This window comes from Oryx dammah, unplaced genomic scaffold, assembly GCF_014754425.2.
Source record: "Oryx dammah isolate SB20612 unplaced genomic scaffold, SCBI_Odam_1.1 HiC_scaffold_21, whole genome shotgun sequence".
Taxonomy (NCBI): domain Eukaryota; kingdom Metazoa; phylum Chordata; class Mammalia; order Artiodactyla; family Bovidae; genus Oryx; species Oryx dammah.
Window position 1 is genome coordinate 54,345,061 of NW_024070205.1, and position 18,747 is coordinate 54,363,807.

At 39.0% G+C, this 18,747-nt stretch overlaps 1 protein-coding gene across 4 annotated transcripts in view; it reads right to left on the bottom strand.

The window, feature by feature from the left end:
• MIA3 (MIA SH3 domain ER export factor 3) overlaps positions 1–18,747 on the bottom strand; it is a 56,354-nt gene that overhangs the window by 16,423 nt on the left and 21,184 nt on the right. For 2 of the 4 annotated variants that reach the window (XM_040263062.1, XM_040263061.1), the window contains exons 1-6: positions 5,756–6,059; positions 4,699–4,830; positions 1,982–2,003; positions 1,188–1,276; positions 862–939; positions 668–778 (exon numbers count right to left, since the gene is read on the bottom strand). In XM_040263062.1, coding sequence (XP_040118996.1) covers positions 668–778; positions 862–939; positions 1,188–1,276; positions 1,982–2,003; positions 4,699–4,830; positions 5,756–5,866 — 543 coding nt within the window. In that variant the 5' untranslated portion in view covers positions 5,867–6,059. Of the gene's footprint in view, positions 1–667; positions 779–861; positions 940–1,187; positions 1,277–1,981; positions 2,004–4,698; positions 4,831–5,755; positions 6,060–18,747 lie in introns of those variants that run through there. The other 2 variants (XM_040263059.1, XM_040263058.1) reach the window with 1 other exon arrangement.

The following is an 18,747-nucleotide window of genomic DNA, read 5'->3' on the forward strand; positions in this document are numbered from 1 at the left end:
CTAAACTAAAAATGACTGCACTTGAGGGAGAAGAGCCAAATCTCAGAAACAGAATCCCAAAATTTACAAAGATACTCTGCCTTGTCACAGAGATGGAGCCTAACTCTGCACAGCTTTAACTGTGGGTTGTGCACAGTAACCTTCTTCCAAAGAGTATACTATACAAAGGATGGAGAAAGGGTTAATTTCATAGCAGAGAAACCTGTCAAATACTACCTCAGTCAGGTGATCAAGCTTGTAATATATGTGTGTGTAATATATGGGAACATTCTCTACTATTTTTGCATGTTGTATGTAATTCAAAAACTGTTCAAATATTTAAAGTTTATTTTTAGAAATAAAACATGCAAAAATAAATCAAAACAAAGTACTAAGACCACACAAAGGGGCAACTATTTCTTCACTGCTCTACATGTTTCAAAGGGCAGGGCCAAGCAACGTGAAAATTACCCAGGGCAGAGAACAAAAAATGTTTTCTAGGCCCATAAAAATAGTTACTTGGGTTAACAGTATTTAAAATCCCACAAAAATGCACAGAAGTACGTTCCACTTCCCTGACTTTCAATGACTCTAGTTACAGCACAGGAAAATGCAGAGTTCATCTCACACAACCTATAAAATAGTTCAAAAGCCAAATTATAGCAACACTTAACAGCAAAACTCTTACCAAGTCCTGATTCTTAGCATTCTGTTCTCTCTCAGACTCTAACATAGCGCGTAAACTTTTAGCTGTGTCTCCCAGAATTTCATTAGTTTCTTCAAGATTCTTGATTTTATCCTACAAAAAAATGGATTAAGAACAACCATTCATTATTTTTCTTTAGTTTTTAGAATGTAATCTCAAAAAGAAGAAATTTTTACCTTAAATTTAATTGCTTCATCGGAAAGAATCATGTTTTGTTTCTTGGTTTCTTGAACATGTTTCTTTGATTCCTTGATCTACATAAAATAAAGCATTCAAACTTTAGAAACATAAATTATAGTGATATCAAAACTTATCTCCAAATAGGAGATCCCTGAGAGAAGAAAGCAGTAAGACATGTATGACTGCTTTATATTTGAAGTTTGTAGGAGATAATGAAACTTTAAAATGTGATTTAAAAACACTGTAATAACTGAACCATAAGACAGGAGGAAATAACTCAAGACAGAACCAGAGGCAGGGAGAGGAAATGAAAGAATAATACCTTCTGCTCATAACTTGACAATTTTTGTACAAGTTCTGCATTTTCTTTCATGATAGCCTTCAACTTCTCAGAAATTTGCTGTTCAGTGACTAAAAGGGTGGGAAATCCATAAAATTATCATGATCACTAAAAAGTGAATTACCCAATGTATTAGCAGCAAAGACATGTTATCTGGCACTTAGGTAAATGAACTCAGCAGAACTATTATGCTTTTAAAAAGAAATCTGTGTTTAATAGCAATAGGGTATAAACATATTAAAATTTAAGAAAAATATAATAATAACCCTTATTTCAGTGAGATTCCACTTCAAATTTATTTCAAAGATAAGAAATATGGTAAAATGTTTTAGCTCCATATCTTTCCCCTTCGTGGAGATCTTCTCAGAAAATGTGATCACTTCAAATATATTTCATTTGAAAATAGAAACAGAAAATGCAAGCATACTGACTTATATCTCTATTCCTCAAATTATCTACTTAAATATTTACTGTATTGAATAAATCATTACCACAGGAACATGTTCACAGGTAATAAATTGTACTATATCAACATCCAAAGTCAGTCTGCTTAAACTGAATCTTCTCCCTACACTCACAATTTGTTCCACCTCATCTCCTCTCACCTACTAGCATCACCATCTACTCTGTCATGTAAGCATACAACCTGGGATTAGTAAAACATTCAGGAATTAATCAGAGGTCAGATGTCACCATTTCTACTTTTAGCTTACATAAAACTCAGATCAAATATCAATACTGAGGGTATAGCACAAATAATAAGCCTGAATATTTACCTTGATATACTCTACTCTTTACCTAAAAGAGAAAAAAATAAGCTTGATGTCAAGACATCTTACTAATTATTATAGTTCTTAACAGTCAAATCATAACCAAATGAAAATTTAACAATGGTCTGATTAAGCATAAAAGATTCACAGGATTAAAAAATAGGAAAAGGCTAAAAAAGACATTTCAAATGTAACTGGTAGTGATACTTCTTAATAGTTCCTGATGGATAAATGCACTAAGGTAAATACCTTATTTTTGCAAAGAAAGATACATTCACATATCCTTTAAATGAGCACCAATCTTAGTAAATGAGCACCTAAGTTCCATAATGGAAAGGGATTATTAGATATTTGAAAACTAAGAGAGCAGATCTTAAAAGTTCCCAAACCAAGGGGGGAAAAAACCTTGTAATTATGTATTGGTGATGGACTGTCAACTAGACTTTTGGCAATCATTTTGCAATATATACAAACATCAAATCATTACTTTACACACTTGAAACTAGTATAATATTACTTGTCCATTATACTTCAATTTTAAAAAAGTGAAAAAGGAGTAACATTTTCCTGTTAAATACACTAATGCTTCATTTACCCAAAACCATTTATTTGAGAGCCCCAAATAGCCAGAATGAGATCTAGAAACAAAGATAACTGAAAAAGACTCTGAGGAAACAAAGGCATAATCCAGGAACTAAGATATGCTTCTTCCACCAGAAAACATCTTAGAAATCCTAATCAAAGTTGGCTACTGGGTGAATTTAGAAATCGAATAAATTAGACCATCTGATTTTCCCAACTCCCTAAAAATGGAGGTCATAAATCTAAAAGGGAAAAGACTGCCGAGAGAAAAGTTGGACAAGACTTAGCAACTAAACAACAAAAGGAAAATACACAAGCAACAAGAGAAATAACAGCCAGTATCTTCTAAATCATCCCCTAGGGTCAGCACTGAATTACGAATAAAATCCAAGCAGTATTCAATTTTTAAAAAAGTGTTACTGAATGTCTCTGTAACCTGCTCCCTTTATCAAATGTTATAAATGGTGATGAGATGCTCAGATCAGTCCACAAATCATCCACGATATCTCAATATTGTTATAGTATCTAACACCACTTTTAAAGGTGGTGCAGAGGTTAAAGCGTCTGCCTGCAATGTGGGAGACCTGGGTTCAATCCCTGGGTCGGGAAGATCCCCTGGAGAAGGGAATGGCAACCCACTCCAGTATTCTTGCCTGGAGAATCCCATGGACAGAGGAGCTTGGTGGGCTACAGTCCACAGGTCGCAAAGAGTCGGACACGACTGAGCGACTTCACTTTCACTTTCCACAAGAAACTACATTCAGTTTCAACACAGAAATTAATGACAATTTCTCTAATGTCATAGCCTTGCTAATGAGAAAGTAAGCTTCCTTTATCCTCCTCTCACCCAAATCTACAGGTAGGAGAAAGCAGGAAGAAGCAAGAAGCTGGCAATGAGAGTACGGAACAAGATCCCAAATGTTGAGACTGCGGGGCAGCAGTTAGCACATAAAGCCTACATAACCTTGTGTCAGAGATTTTGAGATGGGACAATCAAGACTAGAAAATAGAAAACGTTTTCGCTATCTGTTCTATCTCTTTTCCTTGTAGCTGAGGAAAAGCCCGATGAGATTTAAGGGGTCTTCACAACAATCCAGGCAAAAGACCTTTGTTTTTAAATCATTTTACAATCACGTGTGCAAGGAGAGAAAGCTTATTAACAATGATATGTCTGAGAGAATTAGGAAATCAGAAAACTCAATTTTAGAAAGATATGCATGCATTAAATGTTTCTGGCCACATTAAGCTTCAACTGAAACCTTTTCATCTGCAAAGCTCATTTATACAGAATAACTTTTCCCCCAATTACATTAGATGACCATGAAACAGAATCGTTAAGTATGTATCTGTACGAGAACACATACACCTATAAGCATGAAAGACAAATTACACACAGAAAAGGACTCTAAGGAATAAAAATTTTAACGGTATCTTTGGACAGTACGTAATCTGTATTTCCAAATAAAAAGACGTTTTCTGAACACAACAGCATATGATCAAATTAGAAAATACATGAAACATACATGTAAGGAAAAAGACTGAAAAATTATTTTTGATATATATTTTTACCATTTGCAGCATTTCTTTTGTGTGTATATGTTTTTACATAATAAACAGTTTATCTACACTATAAAGTCTTGGTTGTGGCTTTCTTCCACTTAACATTAAATTGTGAGCATTTTCTGTACCCCAGTGTCTTTGAAATACATCAATTTTAAGAGCTGCCTAATATCTCATTATATGGATGTACAATAATTTAATAACCTGCCCCCACAAGAGATCATTTAGGTTAGGTTCTGTCAAGTTTTCACTCTAATTAATATGGTTCCATTTTTAACACCCCATATATATTTTATGACTGGTTATTTCTTTAGGATAGATTACTTGACATGGTATTATACTATACAAAAAGACATTTTTAAGGCTTCTGATTCATAAACTAAAGTTTCCCCACTGAGATTATACACATGTCATGTTGTTCACCTAAGTCTTTACCAACAAAGATTACACTGAATTATTTTATAATGTTAGCTTGGATTATAAGCATTCATTTGAGTTCAAGTTAGTAATTAAAAGAAAAGCAAAAGGGCCAGTGATACTCCTGTTTTAATGAGTCTAAAGGTATAAATTAATTTACTCACTGCAAGGACAGTTCTCCAGAAGAAGACGGCAAATGAAACAATTCCTAAGGAGGCAGTGATAAGTACAGGCTTCCATGGCAGTCCATAAAAATCAGGCCCAGGCTGGACATCATCAGGCAATGTAGCAAGGAGCTGGAATAGAAACATTAGAAATAGTAGGAAACCTGAAAGAAATTTACAATAAAGCATCACAGAGAATCATCCACAGGAATCTAATTCCATCTCCATTAGACAGAGATCCCCTTGAACGTTCTTCAGTATTTCCACTGCTTAAATAAAAAGAAGATACTGGCAGCCTCCTCTTTCCTGTTTGGCTTGAAGTCTTTTTAAACATTATAAATCTCAATCTCTTTATGTGGAGCATATATTTCCATTTCACAACAGTCTCCAAAACACCATTTTGTCCAACACATGGCTAGAATCCCTCTGGATCACCCTTTTTCTCTTAGTTGATTTGTATGATTTGAGAAGCCACATTAAAAAAAATTGAAACATTACTATAGAAGGTTTTTAGGGATGCTAATAAAAGCAGAGTGATAATGAACACCACAATTAGCTTTTCCTCTGAGATCTGAAGTCTTAACTGTTTTCTACTTACATAAAGACAAACACTGAAACTTCAGACAGTTCCCAATAACTGGTCTAGACAGACCTCTGTGAATTTTAACTGGTTCCTAGAAACTCTGTTTCATTACAAACAGGGCATTACACTCCTCTCCGCTTCTACACTATTTTCTGTTGTACTGACTCCATCCCCCAAAGGTGTCATGGGTAAAGTGAAAAGGACCCGCAGAGACATGATGCTCGCTTATTTTGACCGTGACTGTACAGTCGAAAGCAACACACTCCCTGCCACATCCTAAGTACTCAATTTAAAAAAATGAAAACGCCACAAAACCTTCTCATATACACTCCCACAATCTCCTTAAACAGCACCGGAACGTCCTGCCCTCCTCCGGCCTGACACACACTTTATTTCTCCTCCGCCCGGTCAGGGCACCCACTCCGCTCAGAACTCGTCCACCCGCCTGCCAGAGCTGGGGAAGAGGGCCGTCACCTCCAGGAGCCTGGCTATGAGTGCCGCGTAGAGCACCGACAGGGGGCCCAGAAGCTCCGGGTCCCCCGGGGAAGAGGTGACAGAAGGCACAGTGGCAGGTACTGAGTCCATCGTGACGGGACAGCGGAGCGCGGCCGACGCTTCCCGGTGGGACAGCACCAAAACCCCTCTCTATCACCGCTTCCTCCTTCGGAAAAGACGCGGCTCAGGGGGCGGAAACCCGGACTGAACTTCGCCTTCCTCGGCCGCTGGCACTTTTGCCCCGCGCCTCCTAGAAAACACGTCATAACTCACGGGCCCTGGCGGAAGTACCGATGCCTCCGGGGGGCGGGGCGCAGGGGGCGGGGCCACGGCGGAAGAAACCAACGGTCGAGCGGGGCGGGGGGAGAAAAGCAAAGACACCGAGTAACAGGAAGGGGAGACGGAACGGCTCAGCAACTGGGAGAGAAAGCGCGATTCCCTGGGCCCGGGCGTTTCGAGGACAATCAGCGGAGGCTGGGGGAAAGGACAAAGATGCCCCACTCACACCTGCCCAGAGCTGCACCCTTTTATCTCCAGGTGCTGAGACGCCAGCCGCTCCCGGTCCCTCTGATGCACCACCCTCCGCCTCGGCCGCGACGCAGGGCCCGGTTCCTTCGCGGCCCTCTGCGGTCTCCGGTTCACTTCAAGCTTCCTAATGTTCGTCATGCGCCCACGTTCTCGCTCATGCCCCTCTAAGAAGTATAATGCTAGGGAACCTTGTCATTTCTACAGTTACGCCAGTGGGGTCAGTTCTGAGTCCCACATTTTACCGTTTTAGGATTTGTGGAAAAAGACAAGCAACAGTCTGGAAATCGCGTTCTAAGGGTGGAAGATAATAAAAATATTTAACCCTGGGGGATGGAGGGGCTGACGTTTTTAGATGTTTAAAGGTATGTATGTTTATGAGTTGAATATAAAGTCAATTCAGAAGAACAATTAAACAGGGAAAGCTAGAAATAGAAGGGGGTGGGGGGTAGTGGGCTAAGGCATGCTCCATAATTTAAAAAGTATGGTACTGGCCCAAGAATACATACAGACAGACCATGGAACAGGACAGATTTTCTAGAAATAGACCCAACTACATTGGCAATTTATAGTATAGTAAGAGTCAGCTGTGAGAAAAACAGACTTTTTAACAAGTGGCGCTGACATACCTAGATAACCAAGTGGAAAATAATAAAAATGGGATTTTTTTTTCTCACTGTCCATAAGGATAAATTCCAACTAGGTCAGACACCTGAATGTAAGAATGAGAACAAATAAGTACAAAAGAAAATATGGATGAATTTCTTGATTATTCAGTTCAGTTCACTCAGTCCTATTGGACTCACTGCAACCCCATGGACTGCAGCTCACTAGCCCTCCCTAACATTACCAACTCCCTGAGCTTACTCAGACTCATATCTATTGAGTCGGTGATGCCATCCAACCTCTTCTCCCGCCTTCAATCTCTCCCCGTATCAGGGTCTTTTCAAATGAGTCGGTTCTTCGCATAGATGGTCAAAATATTGGAGCTTCAGCTTAAGCATCAGTCTTTCCAATGAATATTCAGGACTGATTTCCTTTAGGATGGACAGGTTTGATCTCACAGTCCAAGGGACTCTCTCAAGAGTCTTCTTCAACACCACAGTTCAAAAACATCAATTCTTCGGCGCTCAGCTTTCTTTATAGTCCAACTCTCACATCCATCCGTGACTACTGGAAAAACCATAGCTTTGACTAGACGGACCTTTGTTGGCAAAGTAATGTTTCTGCTTTTTAATATGCTATCTAGGCTGGTCTTAACTTTTCTTCCAAGAAGCAATTTAGTGCAGTTCAGTCGTTCAGTCAACTCTTTGCGACCCCATGAACCACAGCATGCCAGGCCTCCCTGTCCATCACCATCTCCTGGAGTTACCCAAACTCATGTGCATTGAGTCGGTGATGCCATCTAACCGTCTCATCCTCTCTCGTCCCCTTCTCCTCCTGCCTTCAATCTTCCCAACATCAGAGTCTTTTCAAATGAGTCAGCTCTTCGCATCAGGTGGGCAAAATATTGGGAGTTTCAGCTTCAACATCAGTCCTTCCAATGAACACCCAGGACTGGTCTCCTTTAGAATGGACTGGTTGGATCTCCTTGCAGTCCAAGGGACTCTCAAGAGTCTTCTCCAACACCACAGTTCAAAAGCATTAATTCTTCAGTGCTCAGCTTTACAGTCCAACTCTCACATCCATACATAACTACTGGAAAAACGACAGCCTTGACTAGTCGGACCTTTGGTGACAACGTAATGTCTCTGCTTTTTAATATGCTGTCTAGGTTGGTCATAACTTTCCTTCTAAGAAGTAAGCATCTTTTAATTTCATGGCTGCAATCACCATCTGCAGTGATTTTGGAGCCCAAAAATATAAAGTCAGCCACTGTTTCCACTGTTTCCCTATCTATTTCCCATGAAGTAATGGGACCAGATGCCATGATCTTAGTTTTCTGAATGTTGAGCTCTAAGCCAACTATTTTACTCTCCGCTTTCACTTTCATCAAGAAGCTCTTTAGTTCTTCTTCACTTTCTGCCGTAAGGGTGGTGTCATCTGCATATCTGAGGTTATTGATATTTCTCCTGGCAATCTTGATTCCAGCTTGTGCTTCATCCAGCCCAGCGTTTCTCATGATGTACTCTGCGTATAAGTTAAATAAGCAGAGTGACAATATACAGCCTTGACGTACTCCTTTTCCTATTTGGAACCAGTCTGTTGTTCCATGTCCAGTTCTAACTGTTGCTTCCTGACCTGCATACAGGTTTTTCAAAGAGTCAGGTCAGGTGGTTTGGTATTCCCATTTCTTTCAGAATTTCCCACAGTTGATTGTGATCCACACAGTCAAAGGCTTTGGCATAGTCAATAAAGCAGAAATAGATGTTTTTTCTGGAACTCTCTTGCTTTTTCCATGATCCAGCAGATGCTGGCAATTTGATCTCTGGTTCCTCTGCCTTTTCTAAATCCAGCTTGAACATCTGGAAGTTCATGGTTCATGTATTGCTGAAGCCTGGCTTGGAGAATTTTGAGCATTACTTTACTAGCGTGTGAGATGAGTGCAAATGTGCTGTAGTGTGAGCATTCTTAGGCGTTGTCTTTCTTTGGGAATGGAATGAAAACTGACCTTTTCCAGTCTGGTGGCCACTGCTGAGTTTTCCAAATTTGCTGGCATATTGAGTGCAGCACTTTCACAGCATCATCTTTCAGGATTTGAAATAACTCAACTGGAATTCCATCACCTCCATTAGCTTTGTTCATAGTGACACTTCCTAAGGCTTCGCATTCCAGTATGTCTGGCTCTAGGTGAGTGATCACACCATCGTGATTATCTGGGTCCTGAAGATCTTTTTTGTATAGTTCTTCTGTATATTCTTGCCACCTCTTCTTAATATCTTCTGCTTCTGCTAGGTCCATACCATTTCTGTCCTTTATTGAGCCCATCTTTGCATGAACTGTTCCCTTGTATCTCTAATTTTCTTGAAGAGATCTCTATAGTCTTTCCCATTCTATTGTTTTCCTCTATTTCTTTGCATTGATCACTGAGGAAGGCTTTCTTACCTCTCCTTGCTATTCTTTGAAACTCTGCATTCAAATGGGTGTATCTTTCCTTTTCTCCTTTGCCTTTCGCTTCTCTTCTTTTCACAGCTATTTGTAAAGCCTTCTCATACAACTATTTTGCCTTTTTGCAATTCTTTTTCTTGGGGATGGTCTTGATCCCTGACTCCTGTACAGTGTCACAAACCTCTGTCCATAGTTCTTCAGGCACTCTATCAGATCTAATCTCTTGAATCTATCTCTCACTTCCACTGTATAATTGTAAGGGATTTGATTTAGGTCATACGTGAATGGTCTAGTGGTTTTCCCTACTTTCTTCAATTTAAGTCTGAATTTGGCAACAAGGAGTTCATGATCTGAGCCACAGTCAGCTCCCAGTCTTGTTTATGCTGACTGTACAGAGCTTCTCCATCTTTGGCTGCAAAGAATATAATCAATCTGATTTCGGTATTGACCTTCTGGTGATGTCCATGTGTAGAGTCTTCTCTTGTGTTGTTGGAAGAGGGTGTTTGCTGTGACCAGTGCATTCTCATGGCAAAACTCTATTAGCCTTTGCCCTGCTTCATTCTGTACTCCAAGGCCAAATTTGCCAGTTACTCCAGGTATTTCTTGACTTCCTATTTTTACATTCCAGTCCCATATAATGAAAAGGACATCTTTTTTGGGTGTTAGTTCTAGAAGGTCTTGTAGGTCTTCATAGAACTGTTCAAATTCAGCTTCTTCAGCTTTACTGGTCAGGGCATAGACTTGGATTACTGTGGTACTGAATGGCTTGCCTTGGAAACAGAGATCATTCTGTCATTTTTGAGACTGCATCCAAGTACTGCATTCAGACTCTCTTGTTGACTATGATGGCTACTCCATTTCTTCTAAGGGATTCTTACCCACAGTAGTAGGGATAATGGTCATCTGAGTGAAATTCACCCATTTCAGTCCATTTTAGTTTGTTGATTCCTAAAATGTTAATGTTCACTCTTGCCATCTCCTGTTTGACCACTTCCTTGCCTTGATTCATGGACCTAACATTCCAGGTTCCTATGCAATATTGCTCTTTACAGCATCAGACTTTACTTCCATCACCAGTCACATCCACAACTGGGTGTTGTTGCTTTGGCTCTGTCTCTTCATTCTTTCTGGAGTTATTTCTCCACTGATCTCCTATATTGGGCACCTACCAACCTGCGGAGTTCATCTTTCAGTGTCCTATCTTTTTTCCTTTTCATACTGTTCATATTTGGGGTTCCCACGGCAAGAATACTGAAGTGGTTTGCCATTCCCTTCTCCAGTGTATTACATTTTGTCAGAACTCTCCACCACGACCCATCCGTCCTGGGTGGCCCTACACAGCATGGCTCACAGTTTCATTGAGTTAGACAAGGCTGTGGTACATGTGATAGGACTGGTTAGTTTTCTTGATTACTAGGAGTGAGGAAAACCTTCCTAATTATGTCTCACGATCTAAAGGAAAAGATTCATGAACTTGATTACTTAAGAAATTTAAAAAAAAAAGGATCCAGCCCTTGGACTAAAATAAGCAAAGTTTGACAGTGAAAACCTGAGGAAAAAGTTATTTTAAATTTATTACAAAGGGTTAATATTCCTAAAAAATAAAGAACTTTATAAATAAAGAACTTTATAAATAAAGAGGCTGGCCAGCAAGGCTACAGAAAAATGAGCAGAAAAAAGTGAAGACAGTCCTCAGGAAAGAAGCAGGAAGAGAAGAGCTCATAGACATAGGCAAACAGGCTCTCTCACACTCATAATAAAAGAAGTACAAATTAAACCTATATTGAGATACCATTTCTCACTTCTATTGGCAAGATCCAAACATTTAACAACATACTCATTTAGTGAGAGAATGCAGAGGAAACGGGTATTCTCATACATTACTGATCATTATACAAAATGATACAAACCCCTATGAACAAGAATCTAGCAACATCTCCCAAAATCACCTGTGTAATAACCTCTGACACAACAATCCCACTTCTAAAGATCTGTCTCAAAGATTAGAACTAGAATAATACTAGAAAGATATATGTACAAAGCCTTGTTATAATAACAAAAGATTGGAAATAACCAAACTGTCCAATGACAGAACAACTGTTGAATACATTAAAATATACAGCTGACCACTGAACACCACAGAGGTTAGGGGTACTAACCCTTGGTGCAGTCAAAAATCCCCACATATTTCACAGTTACTGGGCTCTCCTTAGGCAAGAGTCCTCCTGCCTCCGAGGATTCAACCAACCGTGTATTGTGTAGCAGTGTAGTATGCATTTAGCAGAAAAAAAAGCAAACATGTAAAAGGAGGGATCCAAGCAATTCAAACTTGGATTGTTCAAGGGTCAACTGTAGTATGAAACTGGAAAAAAGAAATGAAATAATTCTATATACTGCTAGGGTTTGATTTCATATATATCTATATATAGGAGAGAAGAATTTTACAGCTTTTAGGTAAAACTGACATGCAGTAAACTACACTTATTTTAAAGCACACAATCTGGTAAGTTCTGACAGATGAATACATCTGTGAAAACATCACATTCAAGATAATGAACATACCCTTCACCTCCAAAAGTCTCATCCTCCCCTTGGTAACCCCACCTCTTGGCGCATGTCACTCCTCCTGCCCCCAAGCGGAATTTCTGTCCTAACTGCTTAGTCTGCATTTCCTCATGCTGTATATATGGGGAATAATTCACCATGTATTCTATTTTCTCTGGCTTCTCTCACTCAATATAACTTGAGATTCATCTGTGTTGCTGCATAGATCAATAAGTCATTACTATTTTACTGCTGAGTAGCATTTCATTGTATAGATAAACCACAATTCATTTACTTACTAACCAGCTGACGGACATTTTTTTCCTCCACTTTTTGACTTTTGCAAACTGAGCTGCTACAAACCTTGATATACAAGGCCTTCTATGGATGTATAATTTGTGCTTGGTAGAATGGCTAGATCATTTGACAGGTGTATGCCTACCTTTCTAAGAAACTGACCAACTATTTTCCAAGGTAGTGGTACCATTTTATATCCCCATGTGCAGTATATGGTATTTCCAGTCCCTCCACATCTTCCCCAACACTTGGTCTTTTTAATTTCAGTCATTATTTAGTCACAATGGATTAAATTTGCATTTCCTTCATAAAAACGATAAGCTTTTTATTTTTTTAATGTGCTTATTTGCTATCCACATCTTTTTTGGGGAACTGTTATTTTACTGGCTTATGTTTTTCCTTAGTGAATTTTGAGCATTCTTCATATAATCAGGATATAAGTCCTTTATCAGATATATGCTTTGTAATGACTCCCTCCTAGTCTGTGTCTTGATATGGTTAAGTTTAAGCCCAGCATCTTTTTTTTCCTATTTATCCCATCTGTTCTTTGTTCCCTTTTTCTTCTTATTCTACCTTCTTTGGGATCAAGTCTTTTTAATGATACTAATTATCATCTTTGTTGGCTTATTAGCTGTGATTCCTTGTTTTGTTATTTTAGCGGCTGATTTAGAGTTTATACTATACTATATGTGTGTGTGCTTAGTCGATTGGTCATATCTAACTCTTTGCAACCCCATGGGTTGTAGCCTACCAGGCTCCTCTGTTCATGGGTTTCTGCAGGCAAGATTACTGGAGTGGGTTGCCATCCCTTTCTCCAGGGGATATTCCCCACCTAGGGATCAAACCTGGACCTCCTGCATTGCGGGTGGATACTTTATTGTCTGATCCACCAGGGAAGCCCATACTATACTATACATCTATACTATTATACTGCTAAGTCGCTTCAGTCGTGTCCAACTCTGCGCGACCCCATAGACGGCAGCCCACCAGGCTGCGCCATCCCTGGGATTCTCCAGGCAAGAACACTGGAGTGGGTTGCCATTTCCTTCTCCAATGCACGAAAGTGAAAAGTGAAAGTGAAGTCGCTCAGTCGTGTCCGACTCTTCGCAACCCCATGGATGGCAGCCCACCAGGCTCCTCCGTCCATGGGATTTTCCAGGCAAGAGTACTGGAGTGGTGTGCCATACATCTTTAAATGATCAATGATCACAATCTATGTTCAAGTGATACTGTACTACTTCAAGTATGCAATAAGACTTTTACAAGAGCTATCACCTTTTCTCCCTCTCCTGATCAATAGTATAAATACTATTGTTGTCATATACTTTATTCTTTACATATTTTGTAAACCCCATTATACACTGATAATATTTTTCTTTAAACAGAAAATTAACTTTTAAAGATATTTAATAATAGGATAATGGTTTTATATATTTAATCATATACCTACCATTTCTGGCATTCGTCACTACTCTGTGTAGGTCCATTATATCCGTCTCTTGTCATTTTTCTTATGCGTAAAGGTCTTCCCTTAACATTTCTTATGATGCAGGTATCCTGTTGAATTTTTTCAGCTCTTGTATGTTGAGGTGGTGGGGGAAGAGTCTTCAATTTTTTTGAAAAATATTTTGCTGCATATAATGCTGGAGATCAACAGTATTTCTCAAGCATATTAAAAGATAATATCCTACTATATTCTCCCATGCCGTGTTTCCAATAAGAAATCTGACATTAATGTTATCTTAGTTCCTAAAATATCTCTTTTCTCTGGCTGATACTGCTCTTTATCACTTACTTTGTGCAATTTGATTATGATATATGTCCATTTGATCCCTGGGTCAGGAAGATCCCCTGGAGGAGGAGATGGCAACCCACTCCAGTATTCTTTCCTGGGAAATTCTATGGACAGAGGAGCCTGGTAGGCTATACTCCATGGGGTCACAAAAAGTAGGACATGATGAGCAACTGAGCACAAGCACATATCTTTGTGTAGTTTTTTTCATGCTTTTTATACTTGGGTTTCATCGAACTTTTTGGCTCTGTAGGTGCAGCTTTCATAAAGTTTAGAAATTTTCCATCCTTTATTTCCTCAAATAATTTTCTGAACACCTCTCTATCCTGTCCTCCAGGGATTCCAGTTAAATGTATTAGATTGCTTGAAAAGTGTCCCCACAGCTCACTGATAATCTGTTCAGTTTTCTTTTTCCCCCATATGTTTCCTTTTAGATGTCTTCTATTGCTGTATCTTCAAGTTCACTAATCTTTTCATCAACAATGTCTAGTCTAGCATGAATCCCACACAGTATATTTTCACCAGAGGCATTTCATCTCTAGAAGTCTGAGTTGCATCTTTTCTAAAAAATATTTTTCATGTCTCTACATTAATTTTTTAATATCTGAAATATGGCAGTAATAACTGTTTAATACCATCATATAATTCTAACATCTCTGACAGTTCTTTGTTGGCTTTGGCTGATTTTTCTCATAATCACAGGTCATCTTTTCTTGCCTCTGCATGCCTGATAATCTTTGACAGGATGCCATCCTTTGTGAATAAATGTGATGGTCAATTTTTTACATCAGTTTGACTGACCCCAGAGTACCCAGATTAAATGTTATTTGGGGGTATGTCTTTGTGTGTTTCCAGATGAGATTAGCATCTGAATTGATACAGTAAGTAAAGTCGATTGGCCTCCTCCCTGTGAGTGGGGATCATTCAATCCATCAAGGCCCTGAAGAGAACAAAATGCAGAAGGAAAAACTTGTCCCTTCCTTCGTGATTGCTCAAGCTGGAACATCGGTCTTCTGCTTCTGGTGCTCCTGGTTCTCAGGCCCTCAGACCAAGGGGAGAATCAGTTCCCCTGGTTCTCAGGTCTTTGGACTTGGACTGATTACAACCCAACTTTACAGGGTCTCCAGCTTGCAGACTGCAGACTGTGGGACTTCTCTGCCTCCATCTGTAACTCAGTTCCTTAAAATAAATCCTGTCTTGTATGTATATCCTACTGGTTCTACTTCTCTACAGAACCCTAATACACCAGTTATTCTTAAGCTTTGTTCTGGGATGCAGGTAAATTGCTGGGTAACAGTTTGGTTCCATTGGGTCTTGCTTTTAAGATTTGTTAAGGAGGACATGAACAGCATTTAGGCTGAGGCAAGACCCTTCTGGGATTCTACCCAATTCCCTTAGAATTATGAGGTACTACTCCTGGCCCTGTGTCAGCAATTGTCTCTTCTACTCACTAGATCAAGGTCACTCTCTGACCTTAAGTAGTCTGTGACCCTCATGTGATCAGTACTCTGGTGAATACTCAGGGGCCTTTCGAAAATCCCCAGGGCTCGCTCTCTGTGTAGCTCTCCTCTTGGGCTTCCGCCTTGCGAATCCAGGCTGCTTTGCTCTTCTTGGACTTTCAGCTCCATTTCCTCAGTTCAGGGGTTCTCTCTGTACCAAGCCTGGGAACTCTCTCAATGCAGTGAGATGTGACAACTATAAACCTCATGGCATCTGTTCTCCAGCTTTCAGAAACTACTGTTTTTTGTTGCCCGATGACTCGAAGACTGTTGTGTCATGTATTTTGTCTCAGTTTTTCTCTTTTTAGCTGTTTTAGTTAGGAGAGTAAAGCTGGTATCTATAAATCTACCTTGGCTAGATGCAGAAAAGTGAAAGTCACTCAGTCATGTCCTACTCTTTGCGAACCCCATGGACTGTAGCTCACAGGGCTCCTCTGTCCATGGGATTCTCCAGGCAAGAATACTGGGGTGGGCTACCATTTCCTTCTTTAGGGGAATCTTCCTGATCCAGGGATTGAACCGGCATCTCTTATGTCTCTTGCATTGGCAGGCAAGCTCTTTACCACTAGCGCCACATGGAAAGCCCAGATGCAGAAATCATTTACTTATTTTTTAATGGCAGGGTAGATAATGAAATTAATTTTAAAATTACCTATAGAGGAACATATTAACAGGCTGGATGGAAATAGGACAAAAGTTAGACTTCTCTGAACAGATTTTGTTCTACAAATTGACTTTGGCTCTTGTAAATTTGTTAGATAATTAGAAAATTTTAAAAACTTTAAAAAAAAATCCCTAAAAATTGAAAGCAAAAATGAAACAACTAACCTAACTATGTCAACTTAATGGCAGGGCAACATAAAAGGATTATTTTCAAGCATACCCTGGTGGGATACACGTTAAAGACAAAAAGAGCTGCAATATATCCTTGAAATATTTTCAGCAACACCTTGTGGGTGGTAGTGTTGATATGGTATTTTTAATACTGTTATGTGAATATTGTAAAATAAGATACATGAATAAATTACGTTGATATCATTAAAAACTGGGATTTCCAACATCGGAGAAAGAAGATACAATATAAGATAGATGTGGTTAAGTAAAATTCCATTAACATCTGGAACTCTGATTGGGAATATCCAAATGGCATCGTAATGAACAGTCACATAAAAAAATCCTCCCTAAAAAAAAAAAAAAAATCCTCCCTTATATCCTCGCTTTGTCCTCTGAAAAGGCCTAGAAATGATGGCCAACTCTAAAGCAGTAAGTGATCTTAGTATCCAGAATGTTGCCTCTGAATACCATTTCCCAGTAAAAGGAAAAAAGACTCTTTAGAGAAATAGCTCCTTCAAGATCTGAGCAGGAAACGTACAAAATGAGCTTGGAACATCTTGTTACACTAAAAAGCAAGGAAGGTATCAATGACCACTGAGATGATGTCAAAAGAGCCCAGAAGCAAAGCTAAAGAGGCTCCCAGTAACCAAAAATGGGAGAGATTGAGCACTGATAAGAATAACAACTACTATGGATTATAACAAACCAAATACTTTAAAATTCATGCATCATAATGATTCTTAGAAAAGAGTTAGAAGAAACACACACATAAACCTCTGGGGCATCTCTGGATAATGCTGGTAAGACAACTCATTATTTTGAAAACTATTTAAACAGAAAGAATCAAATATTTATACTGCCTTAACTATACAAACCAATCTCAGTATAAAGAATAGTTGATTATTAAGTTTCTCTTTGTAGAAATGTCCCAACTTTTAAATGATGTGGGAACGCTGTAAGTAGACAGTTACCATTCTACAGCCTGTAATACAGACATTCTAATCAATGTCACCAACTGCTAGTAACATCAAGAAAAAGAGGGACATCTAGACAACAGATGCCTCCTGATGGAAGTATACAAACATCTTTTAAGTATTCCTGCCAAACAAAAATGAAGCTGAATCTGGACTCCCAATATGACGAAGCAATTACCAAGAAATATAAACAAGGGAAAATGTTCAACTGTACTAGAGGAATGCAGTTAGCAAAACCCACACTATGGTACTTCCTAGCAGCCAAACAAACCTGCCTCTTTAATGAATACACTGAACAAATAAATAAAATACAACAAACAAACAAAAAGAAGACATGTATAGACTGAGTTAACTGATCTGATACTTGTCCTCCCACTGAAAATAACTAGAAAACTGGACAAAATTTATGGGGGAAAAAAAAAGTTTTTCAGGTAGAGAACAAGAGCCAGCACACAATCGTGACTCCTGAGGAAAGGCTAACACATGAGTTGAGCCCTGTGATCACCCAGCTTTTTACCTGGAGGCACTTTGTAGACAGCAATATAGGGAAGGTAAGCAGAATATAGCAATCTTGCCAAGGAGGTGGAGATCAGAGTTCAGAGAGGCTGAGGTGCCTGACACATGCACGGAGAGTTACGGGAAAGATGAGAACGACAAAGAAAAAGAGCTCTAGGAATCTGCAAGGGTGTCTCCTTCAGTCGTGGGCTAAATTCAAAGCAGCACCTGAATAAGCAAGATTCCTTGAGGATCAGCAAAGAACAACTACAGACAAAAAGAACAACTTACAAGGAGGCTGGAAGCCGAACCATTTCCAGTTAATGCAGGGCTGGGAGACATCTGTATTCCAGCTAGTCAGCATGAATTGACCTTAATGAATGCTCAGGGCATTTAGTAGATTCCAGAAGAGTAACATCATTATAGTAGGGAAACACTAGCCCTGGAGTAAATACTACTATGCACACTATACCTCACAACAGATCTTAAAAATAAGACTAGAAAGGATCAAGCTGATCTTCAAGTAACTTAACAGTCTAGAAAAACAAACTTCACCACTTTTTTAAAGGAATCCACCAAAATCCAGGCACCCAACAGTCACATTCCCAGTGCCTAGTATCCAAAAAGAAAAACAATCAAACCAAAAAAACAAAAACAAAAACAAAAAAACGCCACAAAACCTCTAGACATGAAAAAAAGCAGAAAAATGTATCCCATTTAAGAGATAAGTCAACTTACAAAAATAGACCAAGAAATTGCAAGAGATGACAGAATGTTAGCTTTAAGGGGCTTTAAAAGAATCATTTAAAAATATATTTAACAATTTTTTTAAAATGACCACACTGAGGAGAGAAATGGAAGATATAAAATAAAACTAAGTGGAATTTTAGAGCTAAAAAACAAAATAACCAAAATGAAAATTTTACTTGATGGCTTAAGAGCAGATAAGATACCACAAATGAT